The sequence below is a fragment of the Trachinotus anak genome, unplaced genomic scaffold (genome assembly GCF_046630095.1).
Source record: "Trachinotus anak isolate AG129_WGS33_773 ecotype Australia unplaced genomic scaffold, CSIRO_AGI_Tana_v1 ptg000005l, whole genome shotgun sequence".
Lineage (NCBI taxonomy): Eukaryota > Metazoa > Chordata > Actinopteri > Carangiformes > Carangidae > Trachinotus > Trachinotus anak.
The window spans coordinates 5,452,428-5,472,843 of NW_027273856.1; the positions used below are offsets into that span (position 1 = coordinate 5,452,428).

General features: G+C 39.4%; 2 protein-coding genes across 4 annotated transcripts; both read right to left on the reverse strand.

Moving 5' to 3' along the window:
* Positions 1–719: 719 nt before the first annotated feature.
* On the reverse strand, positions 720–5,418 carry LOC139621466 (immunoglobulin lambda-1 light chain-like). Of its 2 annotated transcripts, XM_071477989.1 has the most exons (4): positions 4,374–5,416; positions 2,397–2,705; positions 2,190–2,264; positions 721–1,574 (listed from the first exon to the last, which is right to left on the reverse strand). In XM_071477989.1, the coding sequence occupies exons 1-4, from the start codon at positions 4,510–4,512 to the stop codon at positions 1,414–1,416; spliced, it is 684 nt and encodes a 227-aa protein (XP_071334090.1). In that variant the 5' UTR covers positions 4,513–5,416; the 3' UTR covers positions 721–1,413. The 2 variants fall into 2 exon arrangements, with proteins under 2 accessions (XP_071334091.1, XP_071334090.1); XM_071477990.1 differs by lacking the exon at positions 2,190–2,264 and having other exon boundaries at positions 720–1,574; positions 4,374–5,418.
* A 5,303-nt stretch (positions 5,419–10,721) lies between these two features.
* Positions 10,722–15,720, reverse strand: LOC139621468 (immunoglobulin lambda-1 light chain-like). 2 transcript variants are annotated; one of them, XM_071477995.1, is made up of 6 exons: positions 15,644–15,720; positions 15,225–15,551; positions 13,968–14,015; positions 11,973–12,281; positions 11,766–11,840; positions 10,722–11,156 (listed from the first exon to the last, which is right to left on the reverse strand). In XM_071477995.1, exons 1-6 carry the CDS (start codon positions 15,684–15,686, stop codon positions 10,996–10,998), a joined length of 963 nt encoding a protein of 320 aa, XP_071334096.1. In that variant the 5' UTR covers positions 15,687–15,720; the 3' UTR covers positions 10,722–10,995. The 2 variants fall into 2 exon arrangements, with proteins under 2 accessions (XP_071334096.1, XP_071334095.1); XM_071477994.1 differs by having other exon boundaries at positions 11,973–12,287.
* Between the last annotated feature and the right edge of the window lie 4,696 nt (positions 15,721–20,416).

A 20,416-nucleotide genomic window follows, 5' to 3' on the forward strand; every position in this document is an offset into this window, starting at 1 on the left:
ATGAAGTCGGCCTCAGCAGGTAAAAGGTTAAGTGTTGGGTCAGGTTTTCTCTTTATGGAAAACAATACTCTGATTATTTACATCTTATTTATAGAGATGACACAATGATGACACTGAAATGCCTCTGTGTCCTGTTATTTATTCTTGTCAGTTTAACAACAGTTTCTTCAGCTCCAAACTGTAGCATAATACAAGACATCAGGACATGTGGGAAAGGATCTTAGTGTACAGGTTTCCTCTTTATGGAAAAAAATACACTGATTATTAAAACATTATTTATAGAGATGACACGATGATACTGAAACGCCTGTAATGCCTACATGTTTTATTTTTTCAAAGTGTGAATATAACTTATGTCTTTGTGAAGAATTTTGTGATTTCAGTCTTGAAACGTGTTAGATAAATATAATTCTTAGTTTACATTTCCTCTGTATTAAGAGTAAAGTTTGATTATTGTTATAACAACTGTAGTTTCACAGCAGCTCAATCTGTTGATTGTTCATGTGTGTAAACAACAGTGTCATCAGCGTAGAGTTTTACATCCACACTGACACAATGATAAAAGATGATTAATATACAACCTAAGTGACCAGGGGAACCAGCACTGAACCTCAAGATACAGCCACACCTACTTGTTTGTATGAAATTTCGATAAATTTATGTTACTTATCTTTCTTCGTGTTGTTGTGCTTGTTTAGCTCTGTGCCATTGTTCATATCACGAACACCCAGAGTTAATTTACATGTGGGTGTCAGTGTAAATAGTCAAAATACTTTTTTTATTTTTATGATGATTTGCTCTGAAGACAAATGGAAATCAATTCAAAAACATGTTAACAAACCCTTAAACACTGTGATTTTTTTTATTTATTCAAAGAGGATTGGACAAAAATTTCATTGTTAGGTTGAAATGTATTAAAATGAAAAAAATAAGAGAAAAAAGTAACATGATCAATAACATATCTAGTAAGCAGCTAATAATTCTGCTTCATTTTCTATTATCAAAAAAATCACAATTAAAAGTGGTAATGAAATACAGCATCAACATAACACATTACTAAATGATATACTTTTAAAAAGTGAAAATATATGTGTATATTTGCTTTTGTTTTTTTAAAGATATTGTGTTGGGCATTTTTGCCTTTATTCGACAGGACAGTACAGAGTGACAGGAATGACACGCAGGAAAGAGTCGGGCCAGTCGGGAGTCGAACTGGCACTCACCTGCTAAGAGCATCAGTTTGTGTGGTACACGCCCTAACCACTCCGCCATCAGGCCATCCCTGTTTTTATATTTTTAGAATGACTGTATTGAACATTTACATAAAAAGATAAATTTCGCAAAAATTTCTGAACAGTGATCAAAGAGATAATTGAGATGAAGTGATGGTGAGAAAAGGCGAGCAGAAAAAAGTCAGTCAGCATGTGTGCCGTTGGTGGACGGTCCCTTGTTCCTGAGGATCATCAGCAGAGAGAGTCCACAGCAGTACACCAGACTCTTCACTATCAGCACTGTGTACAGCAGACAGAGCAGCTTCACCCTGCACTGAGGCTGGAGAGGATCCAGGGGACCCACTGCAACAGAAAAGGATTCAAAAAGAAATCAGTCAGTGCTCTGCTCCTCTGCTCTCTTTGACAGCGTCTCCACATGAAGCTGAATCTCTGCTCAACACAGTCACCAAGCCTTCATCACCTTCTTCTGTCAAGTGTTTATGACAATTCAAATCACTCCAGGATCAAATGGAAAGTCCAGATAGAAAAAGACACAGGTTGTTATGAGCTTGAAATTGGATTCACTGATTTTCTTTTTGCTGCCACTTGGGGACAGAAAAACTCAACAACAAGCTAAATAAAGTCATCTCTGACCTTTGACCTTACACACAGTCATTAGATTCATTCTTAATGTAGAAATATGAATGAGTGGAGCTTTAAGATACAGTCCCTAAAGTTGTTGTTGCTCCCTCAAAGCCCCACATTTAGTATAGTGCCCCCAACACATGTTATTAGTCAGGATGGTGCAGTGAAAGCTCTGTGACTGGGGTTTGTTGTGCTGTTGGACACTCTAACACAATCAGGGAGTGTATGTTTCAATCCTTCAGTGATGAGCAGGAAGTGAACAGACTGATATGCAGCCCTAACTGCAGCAGAACATTGGAGCTGTCCATGCAGAGAGGCAGCAGGTGATCTTACAGGGAGCTTGCTGCAGAGCTGCCGGGTGTGCTGGCTCTCTCTCTGGAGGACAGGAGGCTGCTGGAGCTGGAACCTCTGAAACACAAGAGGAGTCAAATGTTTGGAGCTGCAGTGAGAAATGTCAGTGCTCTGCTCCTCTGCTCTCTTTGACAGCGTCTCCACATGAAGCTGAATCACTGCTCAACACAGTCACCAAGCCTTCATCACCTTGTTGTGTCGGGGCCTCCACCGTTCCCCCCTCGTGCTTGACGTAGCAGCTGTATTTATATGTGCTGTTCTCTGGCTGATGGATCAGCAAGATGACGGCGGAGCGTCCCGACTCTGTGAGCTCCAGCTGCTCTCCCTCAGCAGGGGGCAGCTCCTCCAGAGGACCACCCTCCTTCTGTCTTTTCCAGGAGAACTGGACCCGAGGAGGAAACATGGCTGAGGCCAGACACAGCAGGGAGCTCTTCCCCTCCAGGTGGGCTCTGGATGCTGCTGGGTACACGCTCACCACGGGCTTCACTACCTGCTCATCTGAAGATTGACAGCAGCAACAAGCAGCACAGACACACATTCACACAGTCAACAGCAGCTTCCAGCACTGCACTGCATTCAGTCTGATCCTGGAAACTACATGGACTCTGATCACTCAACTACTCATCCATACAGCACAAAGGTCCCCACATATACTGGATTCACCTTCACATATATTTACTGAGCTATAGATCATGGTTATATATTATGTATATCATCAGAGAAAGATCAAGTTCAAGAAAGTCAAAGATGGAAACACTGTTGAAATTCTTTGTATTCATGTTTCACTTTTATAAATCATAAGCTCAGAATAAATGTGGCATTATAGTATCTGTATATTTACAATATTTAAGTACACAGGTATCCAAGTATATCTTTAACAAAAAAACATATTCACTCTTATTTAAAATACAATGACACTTATTAGATATACAGTATTAACTAAATATTTCATGTAAAGTATAAAATTATTAAATATTCTCACAAATATAAAGAACAAAAAAATTTATCATGATATATTCTGACAATATATATAATTAAAAAAAAATGTGCATGTATTTTTGATTTTTTTTATACCTACAGAGGTTTTGTTATATTTTTTCTTACATAAATAAAATATTGATCATTATCTTATGATTAAAATATCGACACATCAAACTAAAAACATGTTTAAGTGAAAGAAATATTTACAGTCATATAAATAACAGTTATTACCACCTAACTATTAAAAAAAAAAACAATATATAGACCAATTATGTTAAAGGAATTCATATTAAAAGAATTTAAAATATTTTTTATTTATATATTTTTTTCTTTGATATATTTTGCTAATTTACACACATTCGCCATGATATAAAGTATTTTCACATTCATTTGATGAACAAATTAAACATTATACAAATTATATTTACTGAGAATTATTGTAAGATATACTGTGGAAGTTTAGATCTATAATTTATATCATCCTGCATGATATATTATATCCATAGAAAATCAATATGCCAGTCTATTAATTAATTGAACATTTACTTATTTTTATTTAATCATATACCGTCTGTTTAAATATTAAATGTAATGTTTTAAAATACATATATTTTTCCTCAAATTAAGTGTTTGTTTTTGTTGTTGTTAAAATGAATATTTCATATAAAATACATTTATCATCAGACAACAACTGTATTCATTTACTGTATTTTCCAGCATCAACCTTTCTGAGTGAATCTGAAGAATCCTGCTCATCACTGAAATTCACTTTGATTAACTGGACATTTTGTACAAAAAGTCAACTGAGCAGGAAAATCCTCCACAGTCCTTCATGTACAAGTCAATTGATTTGAGCAGAGAGAAGAGAGGAAAGAAAAGCAGCTGATGATTCATGAAGCAGCAGCTGATGAGAATCCACAATGCACTTACAATATCACACTTTTTGGACTCTTCAAAACCTTTTGAGCTCCAGCAGAAATAAAGAATTCCTTCTGCTGTGCAGTGAGATTTAAACATCTTTTCACTAATGATTGAACTTTTTCATTGAACAACGGCTGCATCAGGAACTTTGTACTAACTATGAACAAACTAACATGTAAAGTCTGAAGCAGCAGAAACTGACTGAAAACACATTTTCTACTTCTTCAATAAAACAACTGAAAGAAAATAAATGTTTGTTCTTACCTGTTACATACAGTTTAGCTCCAGAGCCAAAGATGAAGTAGTACCATCCTCCCACAGTGAAAGAGACTGATACAAAAACCTGTCTGCTGTTGAATGTGTCAGCTGAGGTGAACGAGTCCACATTATGAACCAGGATCATATTTCAGCTCCATCATGTGTTTCTCTAATGTTCAGATCAACATGACTGTCTCTTCTTCTCTTTTCTTTTTTCTTCACACTCAAATATCTCAACAAATATTCCCATTTCAACATGGTTCAGACGTTCATGGTCCCCTCAGGATGAACTGGAATAACTTTGCTGATCCTCTGACTTTTCATCTTGCGCCATCATCAGGTCACATTTGAATTTGTCCAACACTTTGGTTTATGATCAAACAACTGCACAACTAATGACGTTCCCATCAGCCTCAGCGGCTCTTTGTTTTCAGGACTAATTTACATGTTAGCTAATGCTAACACTCTTAGAGCTGATTGAATATCACATTGACATTTGTAAAGATGTTTGTAAGGGATGCTGGACCTAAACACAGGAGTTTCCATTCTATAACTTTAACCACGTGGTTATTATTGTAACCATGACGACGAGCCTCATCTTAACTTAAAAGTGCTTATTTTAACCCAAACCAAGTCCTCCAACTAACCCAACCCTAACCCTACAAGTCCTCCAACCTAAATGACCATATAAGTCCTTTGTCCCCTCCCTCTGATTAGACCCATGGGAGTGTTTCCTGAATTGACACCACTACAGCTCCAGGAGAGATGCCACAGATAAACTTATGGACAGGAACACACGGGATGTGTGACATGTGCGTGCACATCACGTGATCTAGAGGTTCAATATTTCACCTATTTTTCTCACGTGACGAGCTTCAACCAGAAAAGTTAGACAGAGAAAAGACCTGCTGATGTCATAGTGACATCATAGCAGCAACATTACATAAACCTGACGCCTTTCACTACAGTTGTCTTTGTCTCGTCTGAATCTGAATATGACACACACATGAAAAAATATCAATATATATTTGAAGCATGTGAGCAGCTGCATGTGGAGACTGTGGTGTTTTAGAGACATTTTCTGTCAAACATAAATCAGAAAATAATTTGCACCAGGTTAGTGACGCAGCCGCCACACACACCCAACACAGGCAGTGTGTTCCCGGAGTAAAACCCACTGCTGACACATAAATCAAACTAACCCTTTGATGTTGTGACAGTGCTGTGGTCAACTTGGTTAGTTTAGGTGAAGATCCTGGTTTGGGTTCAAATAAGTACTTAGTTAACATCACAGGACCTTCATCACCATGGTTACAGTAATAAACACTTGCTACAGGTTAGATGAGCCTCGTTGCCAAGGTTACACCAATAATCAAGTTGAGGTCGGAAAACTGAGCTGGAGGTGAAATATGTCAACCTGGGCTGTGGTTTACTGCTCTCTTCCTGTCACAAACTCTGTTTGACATCTGTTCATCTGTTGGTTTTTGTTCAGGCTGCAGGGATCATTTCTCACTGTGGGAACCTTTCTTCCAACAGGAGCAGTAGTAGGAGGCTGAATGAGAGAGTTTAACTTTGTCTATCTTCAACTCACAGCCGTTCTGTTTGTTAACAGCTGTGAAATCGTCTGCATGAGGATGATTGTAACCTTTGTAAACTTCACGATTTCTCTTATTAAAACGCAGAATAAGTGTGAATGTTTCTCTCTCTTTCTTCTGGTACCAGAATACATAATCAAGGGCACACTGGTCAGTTCCTCCACAGCTGAAGGAGACTGATCCACCAACTCTCCTGGTCAATGATAACTGGTCCTGAATCAGCTCTGCTGCCATGGCAACCAGCGCTGTAGAGACACAGACAGGTAGATGAAGGTCAGTGTGACAGTGTTTGTCACAGGTGGACTTTGTTGGCTCCTGATTGGCTGGAAACACTCACCTGAACACAGACAGCACAGAGCAGCAGCTGGGAGGAAAAGCATTTTGTGCAGTGGTGTTTCCTCTGGTGAACCTGGGGAGAAGTGGAGCTCTGATGCAGCTGAGGACAAACAAGGACGAGCTGTGACATCAGACCAGGGCCACGTGGTTTCTGACGCCTCCTCAAACCTCCCATCAGCCCCTGCTGCCCACAGATGAGGCTGCTGCTGCTGATTGGCGGCTCAGCTGAAGCTGTTGTGTGGTTTTCCTCTGAGTGGGAGGTTTTAAAGGGGAAAGAAAAACCACAAACTCATGAGTTCAACAGTGAAATGATCATTTCATGTCAGCAACATTAAAGTGTCAAAAGCTTCTATGTTTCAGTGTGTGATTGGTCAATCTGCTGATAGTCAGTCTAAAAATCATAAATACATATATCATATATCACAAATATATTTGCAGGTTCTAAGTTTAAACTTGTTGTTGTTTTTCAGTGTTGTTCTAATGCTCTATATCCACTTTTAATTGCAACTTGTATATGAATAGAAAATTAAGCCAAGTCATTATTTATCTGAGAAATATTTTATTGATTATTTAATGTTTTCTGTCTTTTTGCCTTTTAATACTTTCTGTAGAGTGTCAAATTCATTCAATGTAACATTGTCAATATATTAATGAACATCCTGGTTTTTATTGATATAAATTTGATTTTTAGATCAAATAATTATTTATAATAATTATAATTTTCATGAGGTTTCGTCTGTGACATGATTCACGCTCCAAACTTATTTTTAAAACATTTTTCAATTCAATTCAATTCAATTTTATTTGTATAGCGCCAAATCATAATATACATTATCTCAAGGCACTTTACAGGGTAAGGTCAAGACCTTACTTTGTTACAGAGAAAAACCCAACAGTTCCCACAACGAGCAAGCGCTTGGTGACAGGGGGGAGGAAAAACTCCCTTTAACAGGAAGAAACCTCCAACAGAACCGGGCTCAGGGTGGGCGGCCGTCTGCCTCGACCGGTTGGGTTTAGGAGGAGATAAAAAGAGGGGGAGGGGGAGGAGAGGGGAGAGAAGAGAGAGAGAGAGAGAGACCAGGAACAGCTGTGTCGGTAATGGTGTTATCAATAATAATGACAGGTAACAGTGGTTGATAGTAAAGATGAGTAGTGGTGGATCTGGATCCTGCTGCTCCCGAGGCAGAGAGACCTGCAGAATGAGGACAGAGAGAGGGAGAGAGAGGAGAAGCACAAACTACGAGAGAGAGAAAAAAAATACAAAGTTAATGGCATGAAGTCATCGAGAGAGAGAGAGAGAGGGAGAGAGACAGAAATAGAGAGAGAGCACCCAGTGAATCATGGGAATCCCCCAGCAGTCTAGCTCTATAGCAGCATAACTAAGGGATGGGTCAGGACATACCCAAGCCAGCCCTAACTATAAGCTTTACTAAACAGGACAGTTTGAAGCCTGATCTTAAAGGTAGAGAGGGTGTCTGCCTCCCGAACCCACACTGGGAGCTGGTTCCACAGGAGAGGAGCCTGATAGCTGAAGGCTCTGCCCCCCATTCTACTCTTACAAACTCTGGGAACCACAAGTTGACCTGCATTTAGAGAGCGAAGTGTCCTATTGGGAAAAAGGGAAGTATAAGCTCTTCAAGGTACGATGGTGCCTGACCATTAATGGCTTTGTAGGTGAGGAGGAGGATTTTAAATTCTATCCTGGATTTTACAGGGAGCCAATGCAGAGAGGCTAACACAGGAGAGATGTGATCCCGTTTCCTAGGTCCTGTCAGTACTCGTGCTGACGCATTCTGGATCAATTGGAGGCTTTTCACTGAATTTTTGGGACATCCTGACAATAAAGAGTTACAGTAGTCCAGTCTTGAGGTAACAAATGCATGAACTAGTTTTTCAGCATCCTTTAGACATAGAATGGGTCTGATTTTAGCAATATTGCGCAGGTGGAAGAAGGCTGTCCTAGAGACTTGCTTTATATGTGAAGTAAAGGACAAGTCCTGGTCAAAAATGACACCAAGGTTTCTGACTGTAGCACTGGAGGCCAAGGTGATGTCATCCAGAGTCAGTATATTATCACATAGTGTATCTCTGAGGTGTTTTGGGCCAATTACAATAACTTCAGTTTTGTAAGAGTAAGAAATTACTGGTCATCCAGGTTATTATGTCCTTAAGACAGACCTGAAGCTTGGCTACCTGGTTAGTCTCACCTGGCTTCATGGATAAGTACAGCTGGGTGTCATCTGCGTAACAATGGAAATTCATCTGGTGCCTCCTAATAAAGTTTCCTAAAGGGAGCATATATAGACTGAAGAGCAGTTTCAAATGATACAATAAAATTTACTTCAGCATCTAAACAAGTGGAGAAATTCCAACTTTCCTTTGTTCAAATTCTGGAGAAATCAGGTCAGAAAACTCATTTGTGTCGTGTTGGACGGTCCTGACAAACAACCTGTGTCAGTTATGTACAAGCACTTGTTGGCAGTGTCAACTGTAAAGTGACCTTTGGTTGCTAAAGCTCCAAATTCCCATTAAAAACATCCCACGAACAAGACCTCCAGGTGGGTGGTGTTTGGGGGTCTGTGGGCTCAGTTGAACCACCAAGAGTGTCACCAAGAGACAAACTACAGAGAGAGGGGGGGGGTTCATGAGTGTGTACAGCAGCAGATATGAATCTGCTCTCAGTGGTTATTAGGACTCAGAAAAAACTGTTGACAACGAATCAACACTTCCTTTCCTGCAGCAGACGGGCTGTGTGGGTTTCTGCTCTGCAGCCGACGTTAAAGCTCCTTCGTTCTGATCAGGTCCCATTTTATCAGCTGTCACTGATTCTAACAGTGTTTTCAGTCTTCAGAGCGTTCACACGAGACTAAATACAAACTGAAGTCTCAACATGAGAGTATGGAGAATAAAACTGTCATTTTGTAACCTCTAACACATTAGGGGAGGTAATCATGATTATTCATTCACTAAAACCCAAGGTAATGATTTTAGTGGTATTATAGGAAATGTTACATTATGATTTGTTCATTTTATAATTCATATTTTCATTTATTTGTTGTTGTTATTTTAACATGAAATTATTAGTTATTTTTCACAGGAAGCACATTTTGCTAAACAATCAATTTAATTATTGAATCAGTGAAATTTACATTTCACAGAGTTTAAATTGAAACCATGAGAGATTTTTCATCACTGAGTCTCTGACTGTAAATTTAAAAATAAAAAAAGTCATTTTGTTCTGATTAATCTGACCAACAAACCACAAACCACACAGAGACAGAATCACAAACACACTGAGACAAACACATCATGTTGTTGTTCTCTTCTTGAGGCAGAACTAGAGCGGCCATGTTGTTTCACCTCAGCTCTCATTATTTCAGTAAATGATAAAAAACAAAAGCTGTTGTCAGACGAGTCTGTACATCTCAATCAATTCACCTCATGAACCCACTGACCCACTGACCTCTGGTGAATTACATTCAAGCTTCAGTTGTTATCAGTGTAGCTGTCTGTGCTTCACTCACACTGGTCGTTATGTGTTTTGGGCTCTAGAAGCTGTTAAAACACTTGGTTTAAACACTGATAAAAAACTGAAGGTGTCATTCTGCTGCTTTAGCTTCAGTCGGTGTAGATAAGATACACAACTGCTTATGGGTAAATTGAGTGACGTCGGCCTCAGCACGTAAAAGGTTAAGTGTTGGGTCAGGTTTTCTCTTAATGGAAAACAATACTATGGTTATTTAAATATTATTTATAGAGATGACACAATGATGATACTGAAATGCCTCTGTGTCCTAAATGTTTAGTGAGTCATAGTTTTATTTTTATATTTCAAAAATGTCTCATGTGTAGCATGTTTAGAAAACAGGTTTTGAGTGTTTTGTGCCTGTGTTATATATTACTATACAACATGTTTTATTTTTTCAAAGTGTGAATATAACTTTTTGGGATTTCAGTCTTGAAAAGTATTAGATAGATATAATTCTAGTAGTAATAGTTTACTTATCTTCAGTATTTAGAGTAAAGTTTTTTATAACTGTAGTGTAAACAACAGTGTCATCAGCGTAGAGTTTTACATCCACACCGACACAATGATCAAAGATCATTAAAATACAACCTGCACTGAACCTCAAGGTACAGCCACAAAAACGTTGTATTAAATAACGACAGATTTGTGTTTGCTTATCTTTTTTAGTGTTGTTGTGCTTGTTTGGCTCTGTGCCACTGTTCATATCATCCTTTGCCTTTGTTCTGTACACTGTGTGAAAGTAGAGTAAGAGCTATTTACACCCAGAATCAATTACACATAGGTGATTATTTATTTATTGAAACAATAACACTGGAAGAATTTGACAAAAATCCTTTTCAGGTTAAAATGTATTAAAATGAAAAACAAGACGAGAAAAAAATAACATGAAAAAAAAACATATCTACCAAGCAGCTAATGATTCAACTTCATTTTCTGTTATTAAACAAGTGACCATTAAAAGTGGTAATAAAATACAGCATCGACATAACATAATACTAAATAATATACATTTAAAAAGTGAAAATATATGTGTATATATGTTTTTGTATTTTTAGACTGACTGTATTTAACCTTTGAATAAAAAAACACATTTGACTTAAATTTCTGAACAGTGATCAAAGAGATAAATGAGATGAAGTGATGGTGAGAAAAGGCGAGCAGAAAACAGTCAGTCAGCATGTGTGCAGTTGGTGGACGGTCCCTTGTTCCTGAGGCTCATCAGCAGAGAGAGTCCACAGCAGTACACCAGACTCTTCACTATCAGCACTGTGTACAGCAGACAGAGCAGCTTCACCCTGCACTGAGGCTGGAGAGGATCCAGGAGACCCACTGCAACAGAAAAGGATTCAAAAAGAAATCAGTCAGTGCTCTGCTCCTCTGCTCTCTTTGACAGCGTCTCCACATGAAGCTGAATCGCTGCTCAACGCAGTCACCAAGCCTTCATCACCTTCTTCTGTCAAGTGTTTATGACAATTCATATCACTCCAGGATCAAATGGAAAGTCCAGATAGAAAAAGACACAGGTTGTTATGAGCTTGAAATTTCTGATTTTCTTTTTGCAGCCACTTGGGGGCAGAAAAACTCAACAACAAGCTAAAAAAAGTAATCTCTGACCTTTGACCTTACACAGAGTCATGAAATTAATTCTTAATGTAGAAATATGAATGAGTGGAGCTTTAAGATACAGTCCCTAAAGTTGTTGTAGCTCCCTCAAAGCCCCACATTTAGTATGGTGCCCCCAACACGTGTTATTAGTCAGGATGGTGCAGTGAAAGCTCTGTGACTGGGGTTTGTTGTGCTGTTGGACACTCTAACACAATCAGGGAGTGTATGTTTCAATGCTTCAGTGATGAGCAGGAAGTGAACAGACTGATATGCAGCCCTAACTGCAGCAGAACATTGGAGCTGTCCATGCAGAGAGGCAGCAGGTGATCTTACAGGGAGCTTGCTGCAGAGCTGCCGGGTGTGCTGGCTCTCTCTCTGGAGGACAGGAGGCTGCTGGAGCTGGAACCTCTGAAACACAAGAGGAGTCAAATGTTTGGAGCTGCAGTGAGAAATGTCAGTGCTCTGCTCCTCTGCTCTCTTTGACAGCGTCTCCACATGAAGCTGAATCACTGCTCAACACAGTCACCAAGCCTTCATCACCTTGTTGTGTTGGGGCCTCCACCGTTCCCCCCTCGTGCTTGACGTAGCAGTTGTATTTATATGTGCTGTTCTCTGGCTGATGGATCAGCAAGACGGCGGCGGAGCGTCCCGACTCTGTGAGCTCCAGCTGCTCTCCCTCAGCAGGGGGCAGCTCCTCCAGAGGACCATCCTCCTTCTGTCTTTTCCAGGAGAACTGGACCCGAGGAGGAAACATGGCTGAGGCCAGACACAGCAGGGAGCTCTTCCCCTCCAGGTGGGCTCTGGGTGCTGCTGGGTACACGCTCACCACGGGCTTCACTACCTGCTCATCTGAAGCTTGACAGCAGCAACAAGCAGCACAGACACACATTCACACAGTCAACAGCAGCTTCCAGCACTGTACTGCATTCAGTCTGATCCTGGAAACTACATGGACTCTGATCACTCAACTACTCATCCATACAGCACAAAGGTCCCCACATATACTGGATTCACCTTCAAATATATTTACTGAGCTATAGATCATGGTTATATATTATGTATATCATCAGAGAAAGATCAAGTTCAAGAAAGTCAAAGACGGAAACACTGTTTAAATTCTTTATATTCATGTTTCACTTTTATAAATCATAAGCTCAGAATAAATGTGTCATTATAGTATTTGTATATTTACAAGATTTAAGTATCCTAGTGTTGAAGTATATCTTTAAAAAATATATATATTTATTATTATTTAAAATACAGTGACATTCATAAGATATACAGTATTAACTAAATGTTTCATGTTAAGAATAACATTACAAGTATGTAGAACATAAAGAACAAAATGTATCATTATATATTCTGACAATATATATAATTAAAGTGTGCATGTATTATTGATTTTTCTTATGACTACAGAGGTTTTGGTATATTTTTTGCTTACATAAATAGAAACATTTTATTAAATGATAAATGTATCATATATTGATTATTATCTCATGATTAAAATATTTACTCAGACAATTTTAGATCAATTCTACATCAAACTAAAAACATGTTTATGTGAAAGAAATATTTACAGTCATATAAATAACAGTTATTACCACCCAACTATTGAAATAAAAAACAATATATAGACTAATTATATTCAAATAATTCAAATATAATTCACATTGTTTTTGATATATTATGCTAATATACACACATTCACCATTATATAAAGTATGATAACATTCATTAGATGAACAAATTAAACATTATACAAATTATATTTACTGAGAATTACTGTAAGATATACTGTGGAAGTATAGATCTATAGTTTATATCATCCTGCATGGTTTATAATATCCATAGAAAATCAATATGCCAGTCTATTAGTTAAGTGAACCTTACCTCATAATTATTTAATCATATACCGTCAGTTTAAATATTAAATGTAATGTTTTAAAAATACATATATTTTTCCTAATATTCAGTGTTTGTTTTTATTGTTGTTAAAATGAATATTTCATATAAAATACATTTATCATCAGACAACAACTGTATTCATTTACTGTATTTTCCAGCATCAACCTTTCTGAGTGAATCTGAAGAATCCTGCTCATCACTGAAATTCACTTTGATTAACTGGACATTTTGTACAAAAAGTCAACTGAGCAGGAAAATCCTCCACAGTCCTTCATGTACAAGTCAATTGATTTGAGCAGAGAGAAGAGAGGAAAGAAAAGCAGTCTGATGATTCATGAAGCAGCAGCTGATGAGAATCCACAATGCACTTACAATATCACACTTTTTGGACTCTTCAAAACCTTTTGAGCTCCAGCAGAAATAAAGAATTCCTTCTGCTGTGCAGTGAGATTTAAACATCTTTTCACTAATGACTGAACTTTTTCATTGAACAACGGCTGCATCAGGAACTTTGTACTAACTATGAACAAACTAACATGTAAAGTCTGAAGCAGCAGAAACTGACTGAAAACACATTTTCTACTTCTTCAATAAAACAACTGAAAGAAAATAAATGTTTGTTCTTACCTGTTACATACAGTTTAGTTCCAGAGCCAAAGATGAAGTAGTACCATCCTCCCACAGTGAAAGAGACTGATACAAAAACCTGTCTGCTGTTGAATGTGTCAGCTGAGGTGAACGAGTCCACATTATGAACCAGGATCATATTTCAGCTCCATCATGTGTTTCTCTAATGTTCAGATCAACATGACTGTCTCTTCTTCTCTTTTCTTTTTTGTTCACACTCAAATATCTCAACAAATATTCCCATTTCAACTGCTTCAGACGTTCATGGTCCCCTCAGGATGAACTGGAATAACTTTGCTGATCCTCTGACTTTTCATCACATTGACATTTATAAAGATGTTTGTAAGGGATGCTGGACCTAAACACAGGAGACCTCTGTTAGTTTCCTGTTTCCGTTCTATAACCTTAACCATGTGGTTATTATTGTAACCATGATGACGAGCATTATCTTAACTTCAAAGTGCTTGTTTTAACCAAACCAAGTCCTCCAACTAACCCAACCCTAACCCTACAAGTCCTCCAACCTAAATGACCATATAAGTCCTTTGTCCCCTCCCTCTGATTAGACCCATGGGAGTGTTTCCTGAATTGTCACCACTACAGCTCCAGGAGAGACGCCACAGATAAACTTAAGGACAGGAACAAACTGGATGTGTGACATGTGCGTGCACATCACGTGATCTAGAGGTTCAATATTTCATCTATTTTTCTCATGTGACGAGCTTCAACCAGAAAAGTTAGACAGAGAAAAGATCTGTTGATGTCATCGTGACATCATAGCAGCAACATTACATAAACCTGACGCCTTTCACTACAGTTGTCTTTGTCTAGTCTGAATCTGAATATGACACAGACATGAAAGAAATATCAATATATATTTGAAGCATGTGAGCAGCTGCATGTGGAATATGCATAATAATGTTGATGAAGTGTAATAACTTTGATCCTCTGACTCTTCATCAAGCACCATCATGATTTTATTCATTTAGTTCCTTTGATTGTTTTCTCTTCATCTTGTTTTAATCTTGTGCTTCTGAGTTTCCTCTTTGTCCTCACTGTGTGGAACAACAGGAAATCTGCTGAAAAATCTGATCAAAATATGAATTAATATCATTGAAAAGTCAAGAAAACGTGTCTGAGCTGGAGGTGAAATATGTCAACCTGGGCTGTGGTTTACTGCTCTCTTCCTGTCACAAACTCTGTTTGACATCTGTTCATCTGTTGGTTTTTGTTCAGGCTGCAGGGATCATTTCTCACTGTGGGGAGCAGACTTCCAACAGGAGCAGTAGTAGGAGGCTTTATGAGAGCGTTTAACTTTGTCTATCTTCAACTCACAGTCGTTCTGTTTTTTAACAGCTGTGAAATCATCTTTCTGAGGATGATTATAACCTTTTTCCACTCCACCATTACTCTTATCAAAACGCAGTATACGTGTGAATGTTTCTCTCTCTTTCTTCTGGTACCAGAATACATAAGAGTTGTAACACTGGTCAGTTCCTCCACAGCTGAAGGAGACTGATCCACCAACTCTCCTGGTCAATGATAACTGGTCCTGAATCAGCTCTGCTGCCATGGCAACCAGCACTGTAGAGACACAGACAGGTAGATGAAGGTCAGTGTGACAGTGTTTGTCACAGGTGGACTTTGTTGGCTCCTGATTGGCTGGAAACACTCACCTGAACACAGACAGCACAGAGCAGCAGCTGGGAGGAAAAGCATTTTGTGCAGTGGTGTTTCCTCTGGTGAACCTGGGGAGAAGTGGAGCTCTGATGCAGCTGAGGACAAACAAGGACGAGCTGTGAGATCAGACCAGGGCCACGTGGTTTCTGGCGCCTCCTCAAACCTCCCATCAGCCCCTGCTGCCCACAGATGAGGCTGCTGCTGCTGATTGGCGGCTCAGCTGAAGCTGTTGTGTGGTTTTCCTCTGAGTGGGAGGTTTTAAAGGGGAAAGAAAAACCACAAACTCTACTGAGTTCAACAGTGAAATGATCATTTCATGGCAGCAACATTAAAGTGTCAAAAGCTTTTATTATAACATCATATATTCTGTACATCATTTTTTTCTTCATGATAAAATATTCAAAGCTCAGATGCCATCAAATGTCCTGCTGCATCATTTTATTCACATTTCACCAAAGTTCAGTCGGACATGTTTGGTGTCTGTAGAAACTCACATTTCTAATAAAGTCCCCGCTCTGGACCTGCAGACTGGACCTTTGTCTGGACCAGTGTCTGCGTCATTGTGTCAAATCCATCACACAAACACAGTGGAAGGAGTCGTTGACTGATGTGACGCCTGTCTGAGACTGAGAGGAGACGATTTTCACCATTTCACCAGAACACAGAGTTGGTCTTCTAACAGCTGTTCATGGTGAAAATGATCAAAGTGGTCAGAGTCACAGATTCTGTCTGGGATGTATTGTGATGAAGGAAAAGCTCAGCGGCACCAAGGGACCACACATCCTCAGAAGCAGAGTCAATAATAGAAACAGAACTCATGGTCAAAGTAGAGGAACTATCCCTGAAGCTGTGCACACACGTCTTAAAGGAACAGTCTGTCCTGTTGTCTGCTGTGGGTCGACTGTGTTTTTCCATTTCAACAACATTTCACAATAATGTTTCAGTCAACTTTAAATCAGAAAAGAAGCTTCTGTTTGTCTTTATATTTGAATTCGAAAGAACTCAAAGCAACAACGTCAACAGATTAAAGTTTGTTTCGTGTCAAATGAATTTAAAATCACCCTCAGTTCATCTTTCAGCCTTCGATGACTCCTCTCTGCTTCCTCCTGCTGTCAGGAGTCAAACCTTCACTCAGCTGCCCTCTGCTGGTTCAGACAACACACTGCTTCACTCTCACTCTTTATTCTTGTCTTTTTCACTTGTTTTTTTCTTGCTGTTGTGTCTTGTTTTTTCTTCTCTTCCTGTTTCTGGCTGTTGTAAACATTTGAATGTAAATCTCACTGAGTTCACCTTTCATGAAATGTGCTGTATAAACTGAATCAGTGTCTTCCTCTGCTGCTACTGTTGATGTAATGAGTAAAGCTTTTACTCTGCTGCCCTCTGGTGGCTCTGTGACTGATGTTATAAATGAGATGATTAATCCTGAGTCATCGATGCTTCAGCAGCATTTTACAGTTGTAGCTGCTCCAGGTGGAGCTGCTTTAACTTACCTGCTCTGGTACTCACTTCTTCTTCGTTCCCTTCAGGGTCGCTGCTTTCACACTTTTTCCTTTTTTTCCATTTTTCCTGGTTTCAGTCTTTGTTTTGAAACCACTTACACATTCACCACAAACCACTAATTTCTGTGTCACACACCTTTGTTTGGTGGAATTAAAAGGACAATGTATCAAGGAACAACAATCTTGTCCACACACACACACACACACACCTTGGCCACATACCTCAGGTCGTCCCAGCTGAGGTTCAAATCCAGGGGAATCCAATGGAGCTGTGTCCAGCTGCTTGTCTCTTCATTATCAGTAAATCCAGATCTCCATAACCTCATGTCCCAGGTGGTCAGAGCTCCTGGTCTTCACTCAGCTGATCTGGGTTCAGGTCTTCTTTTAGGAGAGGATGGTGTCACTGTTTTCTCTTTCTTCCTCTGTTCAACAAGTGATGAAGAGAGGATTTGAATTCACATCTTGTGTTTTACCAAACCTGCGTCTGAACCACCTCAGCTATCAGGACTTTCTCAGCTACATCAGCTCTCATATGGAAAATAATTCCTCAGAGTTCAGAGCAGAGCTCCTAACAACACTGACCGTTCCCCCCAAACTTCATCTCATCACTTTGAATGTTGATGAATTATGGAAGAGTTTGGTTCATTTGCTAAATCTCTGCATCTCATTGAGGTGTCTAGGGTTCAATTCCCTGTGTAGGAAACGCTACATTTGTTTCTTTTAAGATAATTAAGACTGATTAATAAAAGTTGGAGACATGAAGAACATATACATTAAATTTTAGTTCGTTTGGAAAAGAAAAAAAACTAAAAGACCAACAGATCAGGACGAGGATGTGAACAAACCACCTTCTCAACCAGCTGAGTTATCAGCTGGACCAGCTCTAACCCAGAGGACAATTAGAGAAAATGCCCCAAAATACTTTAAACAAACTTGATGCAGCGTGGAAATATCTTGTTATTTTACACACCACAGTGGCCTTGGAGCAGTTTACTGGTCAGAATTTACTGGTTTTCAGCCAGGCAGCCTGGGTTCACTTTCCAGTGTGGGAAGAGATTCAGACACTTTTGAAAGTTATGATCAGAACAGAACAAATACATTTCAAATACATGGCATGAACTTTGATGTGACTTTGAGTCTGCGTCAGCTGATCTGACAGCTCAGGTTGATTAAAGGTGGTTTACTGAGAGTGAGGTTGTGAGTTCAAATCCTCCCTTCAACTGTTGGTTTACCAGTATTTTTCTTGTCAGACTAAAATTTCACTTTTCTGTTTTTCACATCTCCAGATTTGGACTCTACTTGACTTTGCTTGTGAATCACAACCACAGAATGGGTCTTTGAGGATTATTAAATCAGATTACTTCAAAAACCGAGTCCAGTAATCCTGACCACGTGACCATGTGGGACGGTTTGCACTTTGTTGGCAAACTGATCAAATCGTTGGATAAAACGTCAACAGTGAAGCGATTCTGTACAGTTTTATGAAACCTGATTGTTTTCAGCATGAGAGCTGCATCAAAAGCAGGTTTGCTGAAACTGAAGTTGTGCATTTGAATCATTTCTTCATCACTTCAAAATAAAAACTTAACAGCAAATACCTGATACTTTCCCAAAGCTTGAACTGAACCTGGACCATCAAGGTGAAAACCAGGACTTCAGACCACTACACCATCCAGGACAGGTGGTCTACATGCTCTCAGTATTGTTGTGTATATTTAATGTGTTTGAGGAGAATTCTTCTTCAGATCTGATTATTTTCTGTGTCTGAGCCCATGTAGTTCAAACCCCTCATAGAGCTTCTGCTAGAAGAGGATTTGTAACAGTGAGGTTGTGTGTTTGAATCCTGTTGTGGTCTTCAGTCTCCTGGTATTTGTTGGTCCTTCACCATTTTTCTTCAGCACTTGTAATGAAGTAAAATTTCATAATTATTTGAAGCTCACCACTTTGGTCACATGGGCTGTGTTTGACTCTGCTGGTAACTCACAGCAACACAACTGTTCAGCCAGGAAAACATTATTGAAGTGAATGAAATAAACTGAAGGAACTTTAAGGGTTAAAATCTCAGCTGAGGAGCTCTGTGGATTTGTACTTTTGTGTTTCCATCACAGCTGTTCAACAACACATGACAGTGTGTGTTACTGAATTCACCACCAACCCGAATGTGTTTGTGGGAACATGAATGTGTTGTTGTGTTTGTGCATCATGGTGACCCAGATTTCTGATCTGCTGTCAGATTAAAATCAAGACCAAGAAACTTTTCACTCCATCAGTTCAGAGAAACAGAGAAGTCTGGGAAAATTTCTAGAAAAGATGAAAATAATGAGAATAAACCAAAGATAAAGAGATGAAATAATAAATGACTCCCCTCTGCAGGCTGACAGTCACCTTCATCTGCTTCTTCAGCAGCAGACATTTGAAGACTGAACACAAACAACATGTTGGAGACTGAAGGTCTCAGTTTGACCAATCACACACTGAAACATAGAAGCTTTTGACACTTTAATGTTGCTGCCATGAAATGATCATTTCACTGTTGAACTCATGAGTTTGTGGTTTTTCTTTCCCCTTTAAAACCTCCCACTCAGAGGAAAACCACACAACAGCTTCAGCTGAGCCGCCAATCAGCAGCAGCAGCCTCATCTGTGGGCAGCAGGGGCTGATGGGAGGTTTGAGGAGGCGTCAGAAACCACGTGGCCCTGGTCTGATCTCACAGCTCGTCCTTGTTTGTCCTCAGCTGCATCAGAGCTCCACTTCTCCCCAGGTTCACCAGAGGAAACACCACTGCACAAAATGCTTTTCCTCCCAGCTGCTGCTCTGTGCTGTCTGTGTTCAGGTGAGTGTTTCCAGCCAATCAGGAGCCGACAAAGTCCACCTGTGACAAACACTGTCACACTGACCTTCATCTACCTGTCTGTGTCTCTACAGCGCTGGTTGCCATGGCAGCAGAGCTGATTCAGGACCAGTTATCATTGACCAGGAGAGTTGGTGGATCAGTCTCCTTCAGCTGTGGAGGAACTTACCAGTGTGACTATGAAAATGTATTCTGGTACCAGAAGAAAGAGAGAGAAACATTCACAGTCATACTTTATATTAACAAGAATAATGGATACATAGACTCAAGGTACGGTCATCCTCAGAAAGATGATTTCACAGCTGTTAACAAACAGAACGGCTGTGAGTTGAAGATAGACAAAGTTAAACTCTCTCATTCAGCCTCCTACTACTGCTCCTGTTATAAGTCTGCTCCCCACAGTGAGAAATGATCCCTGC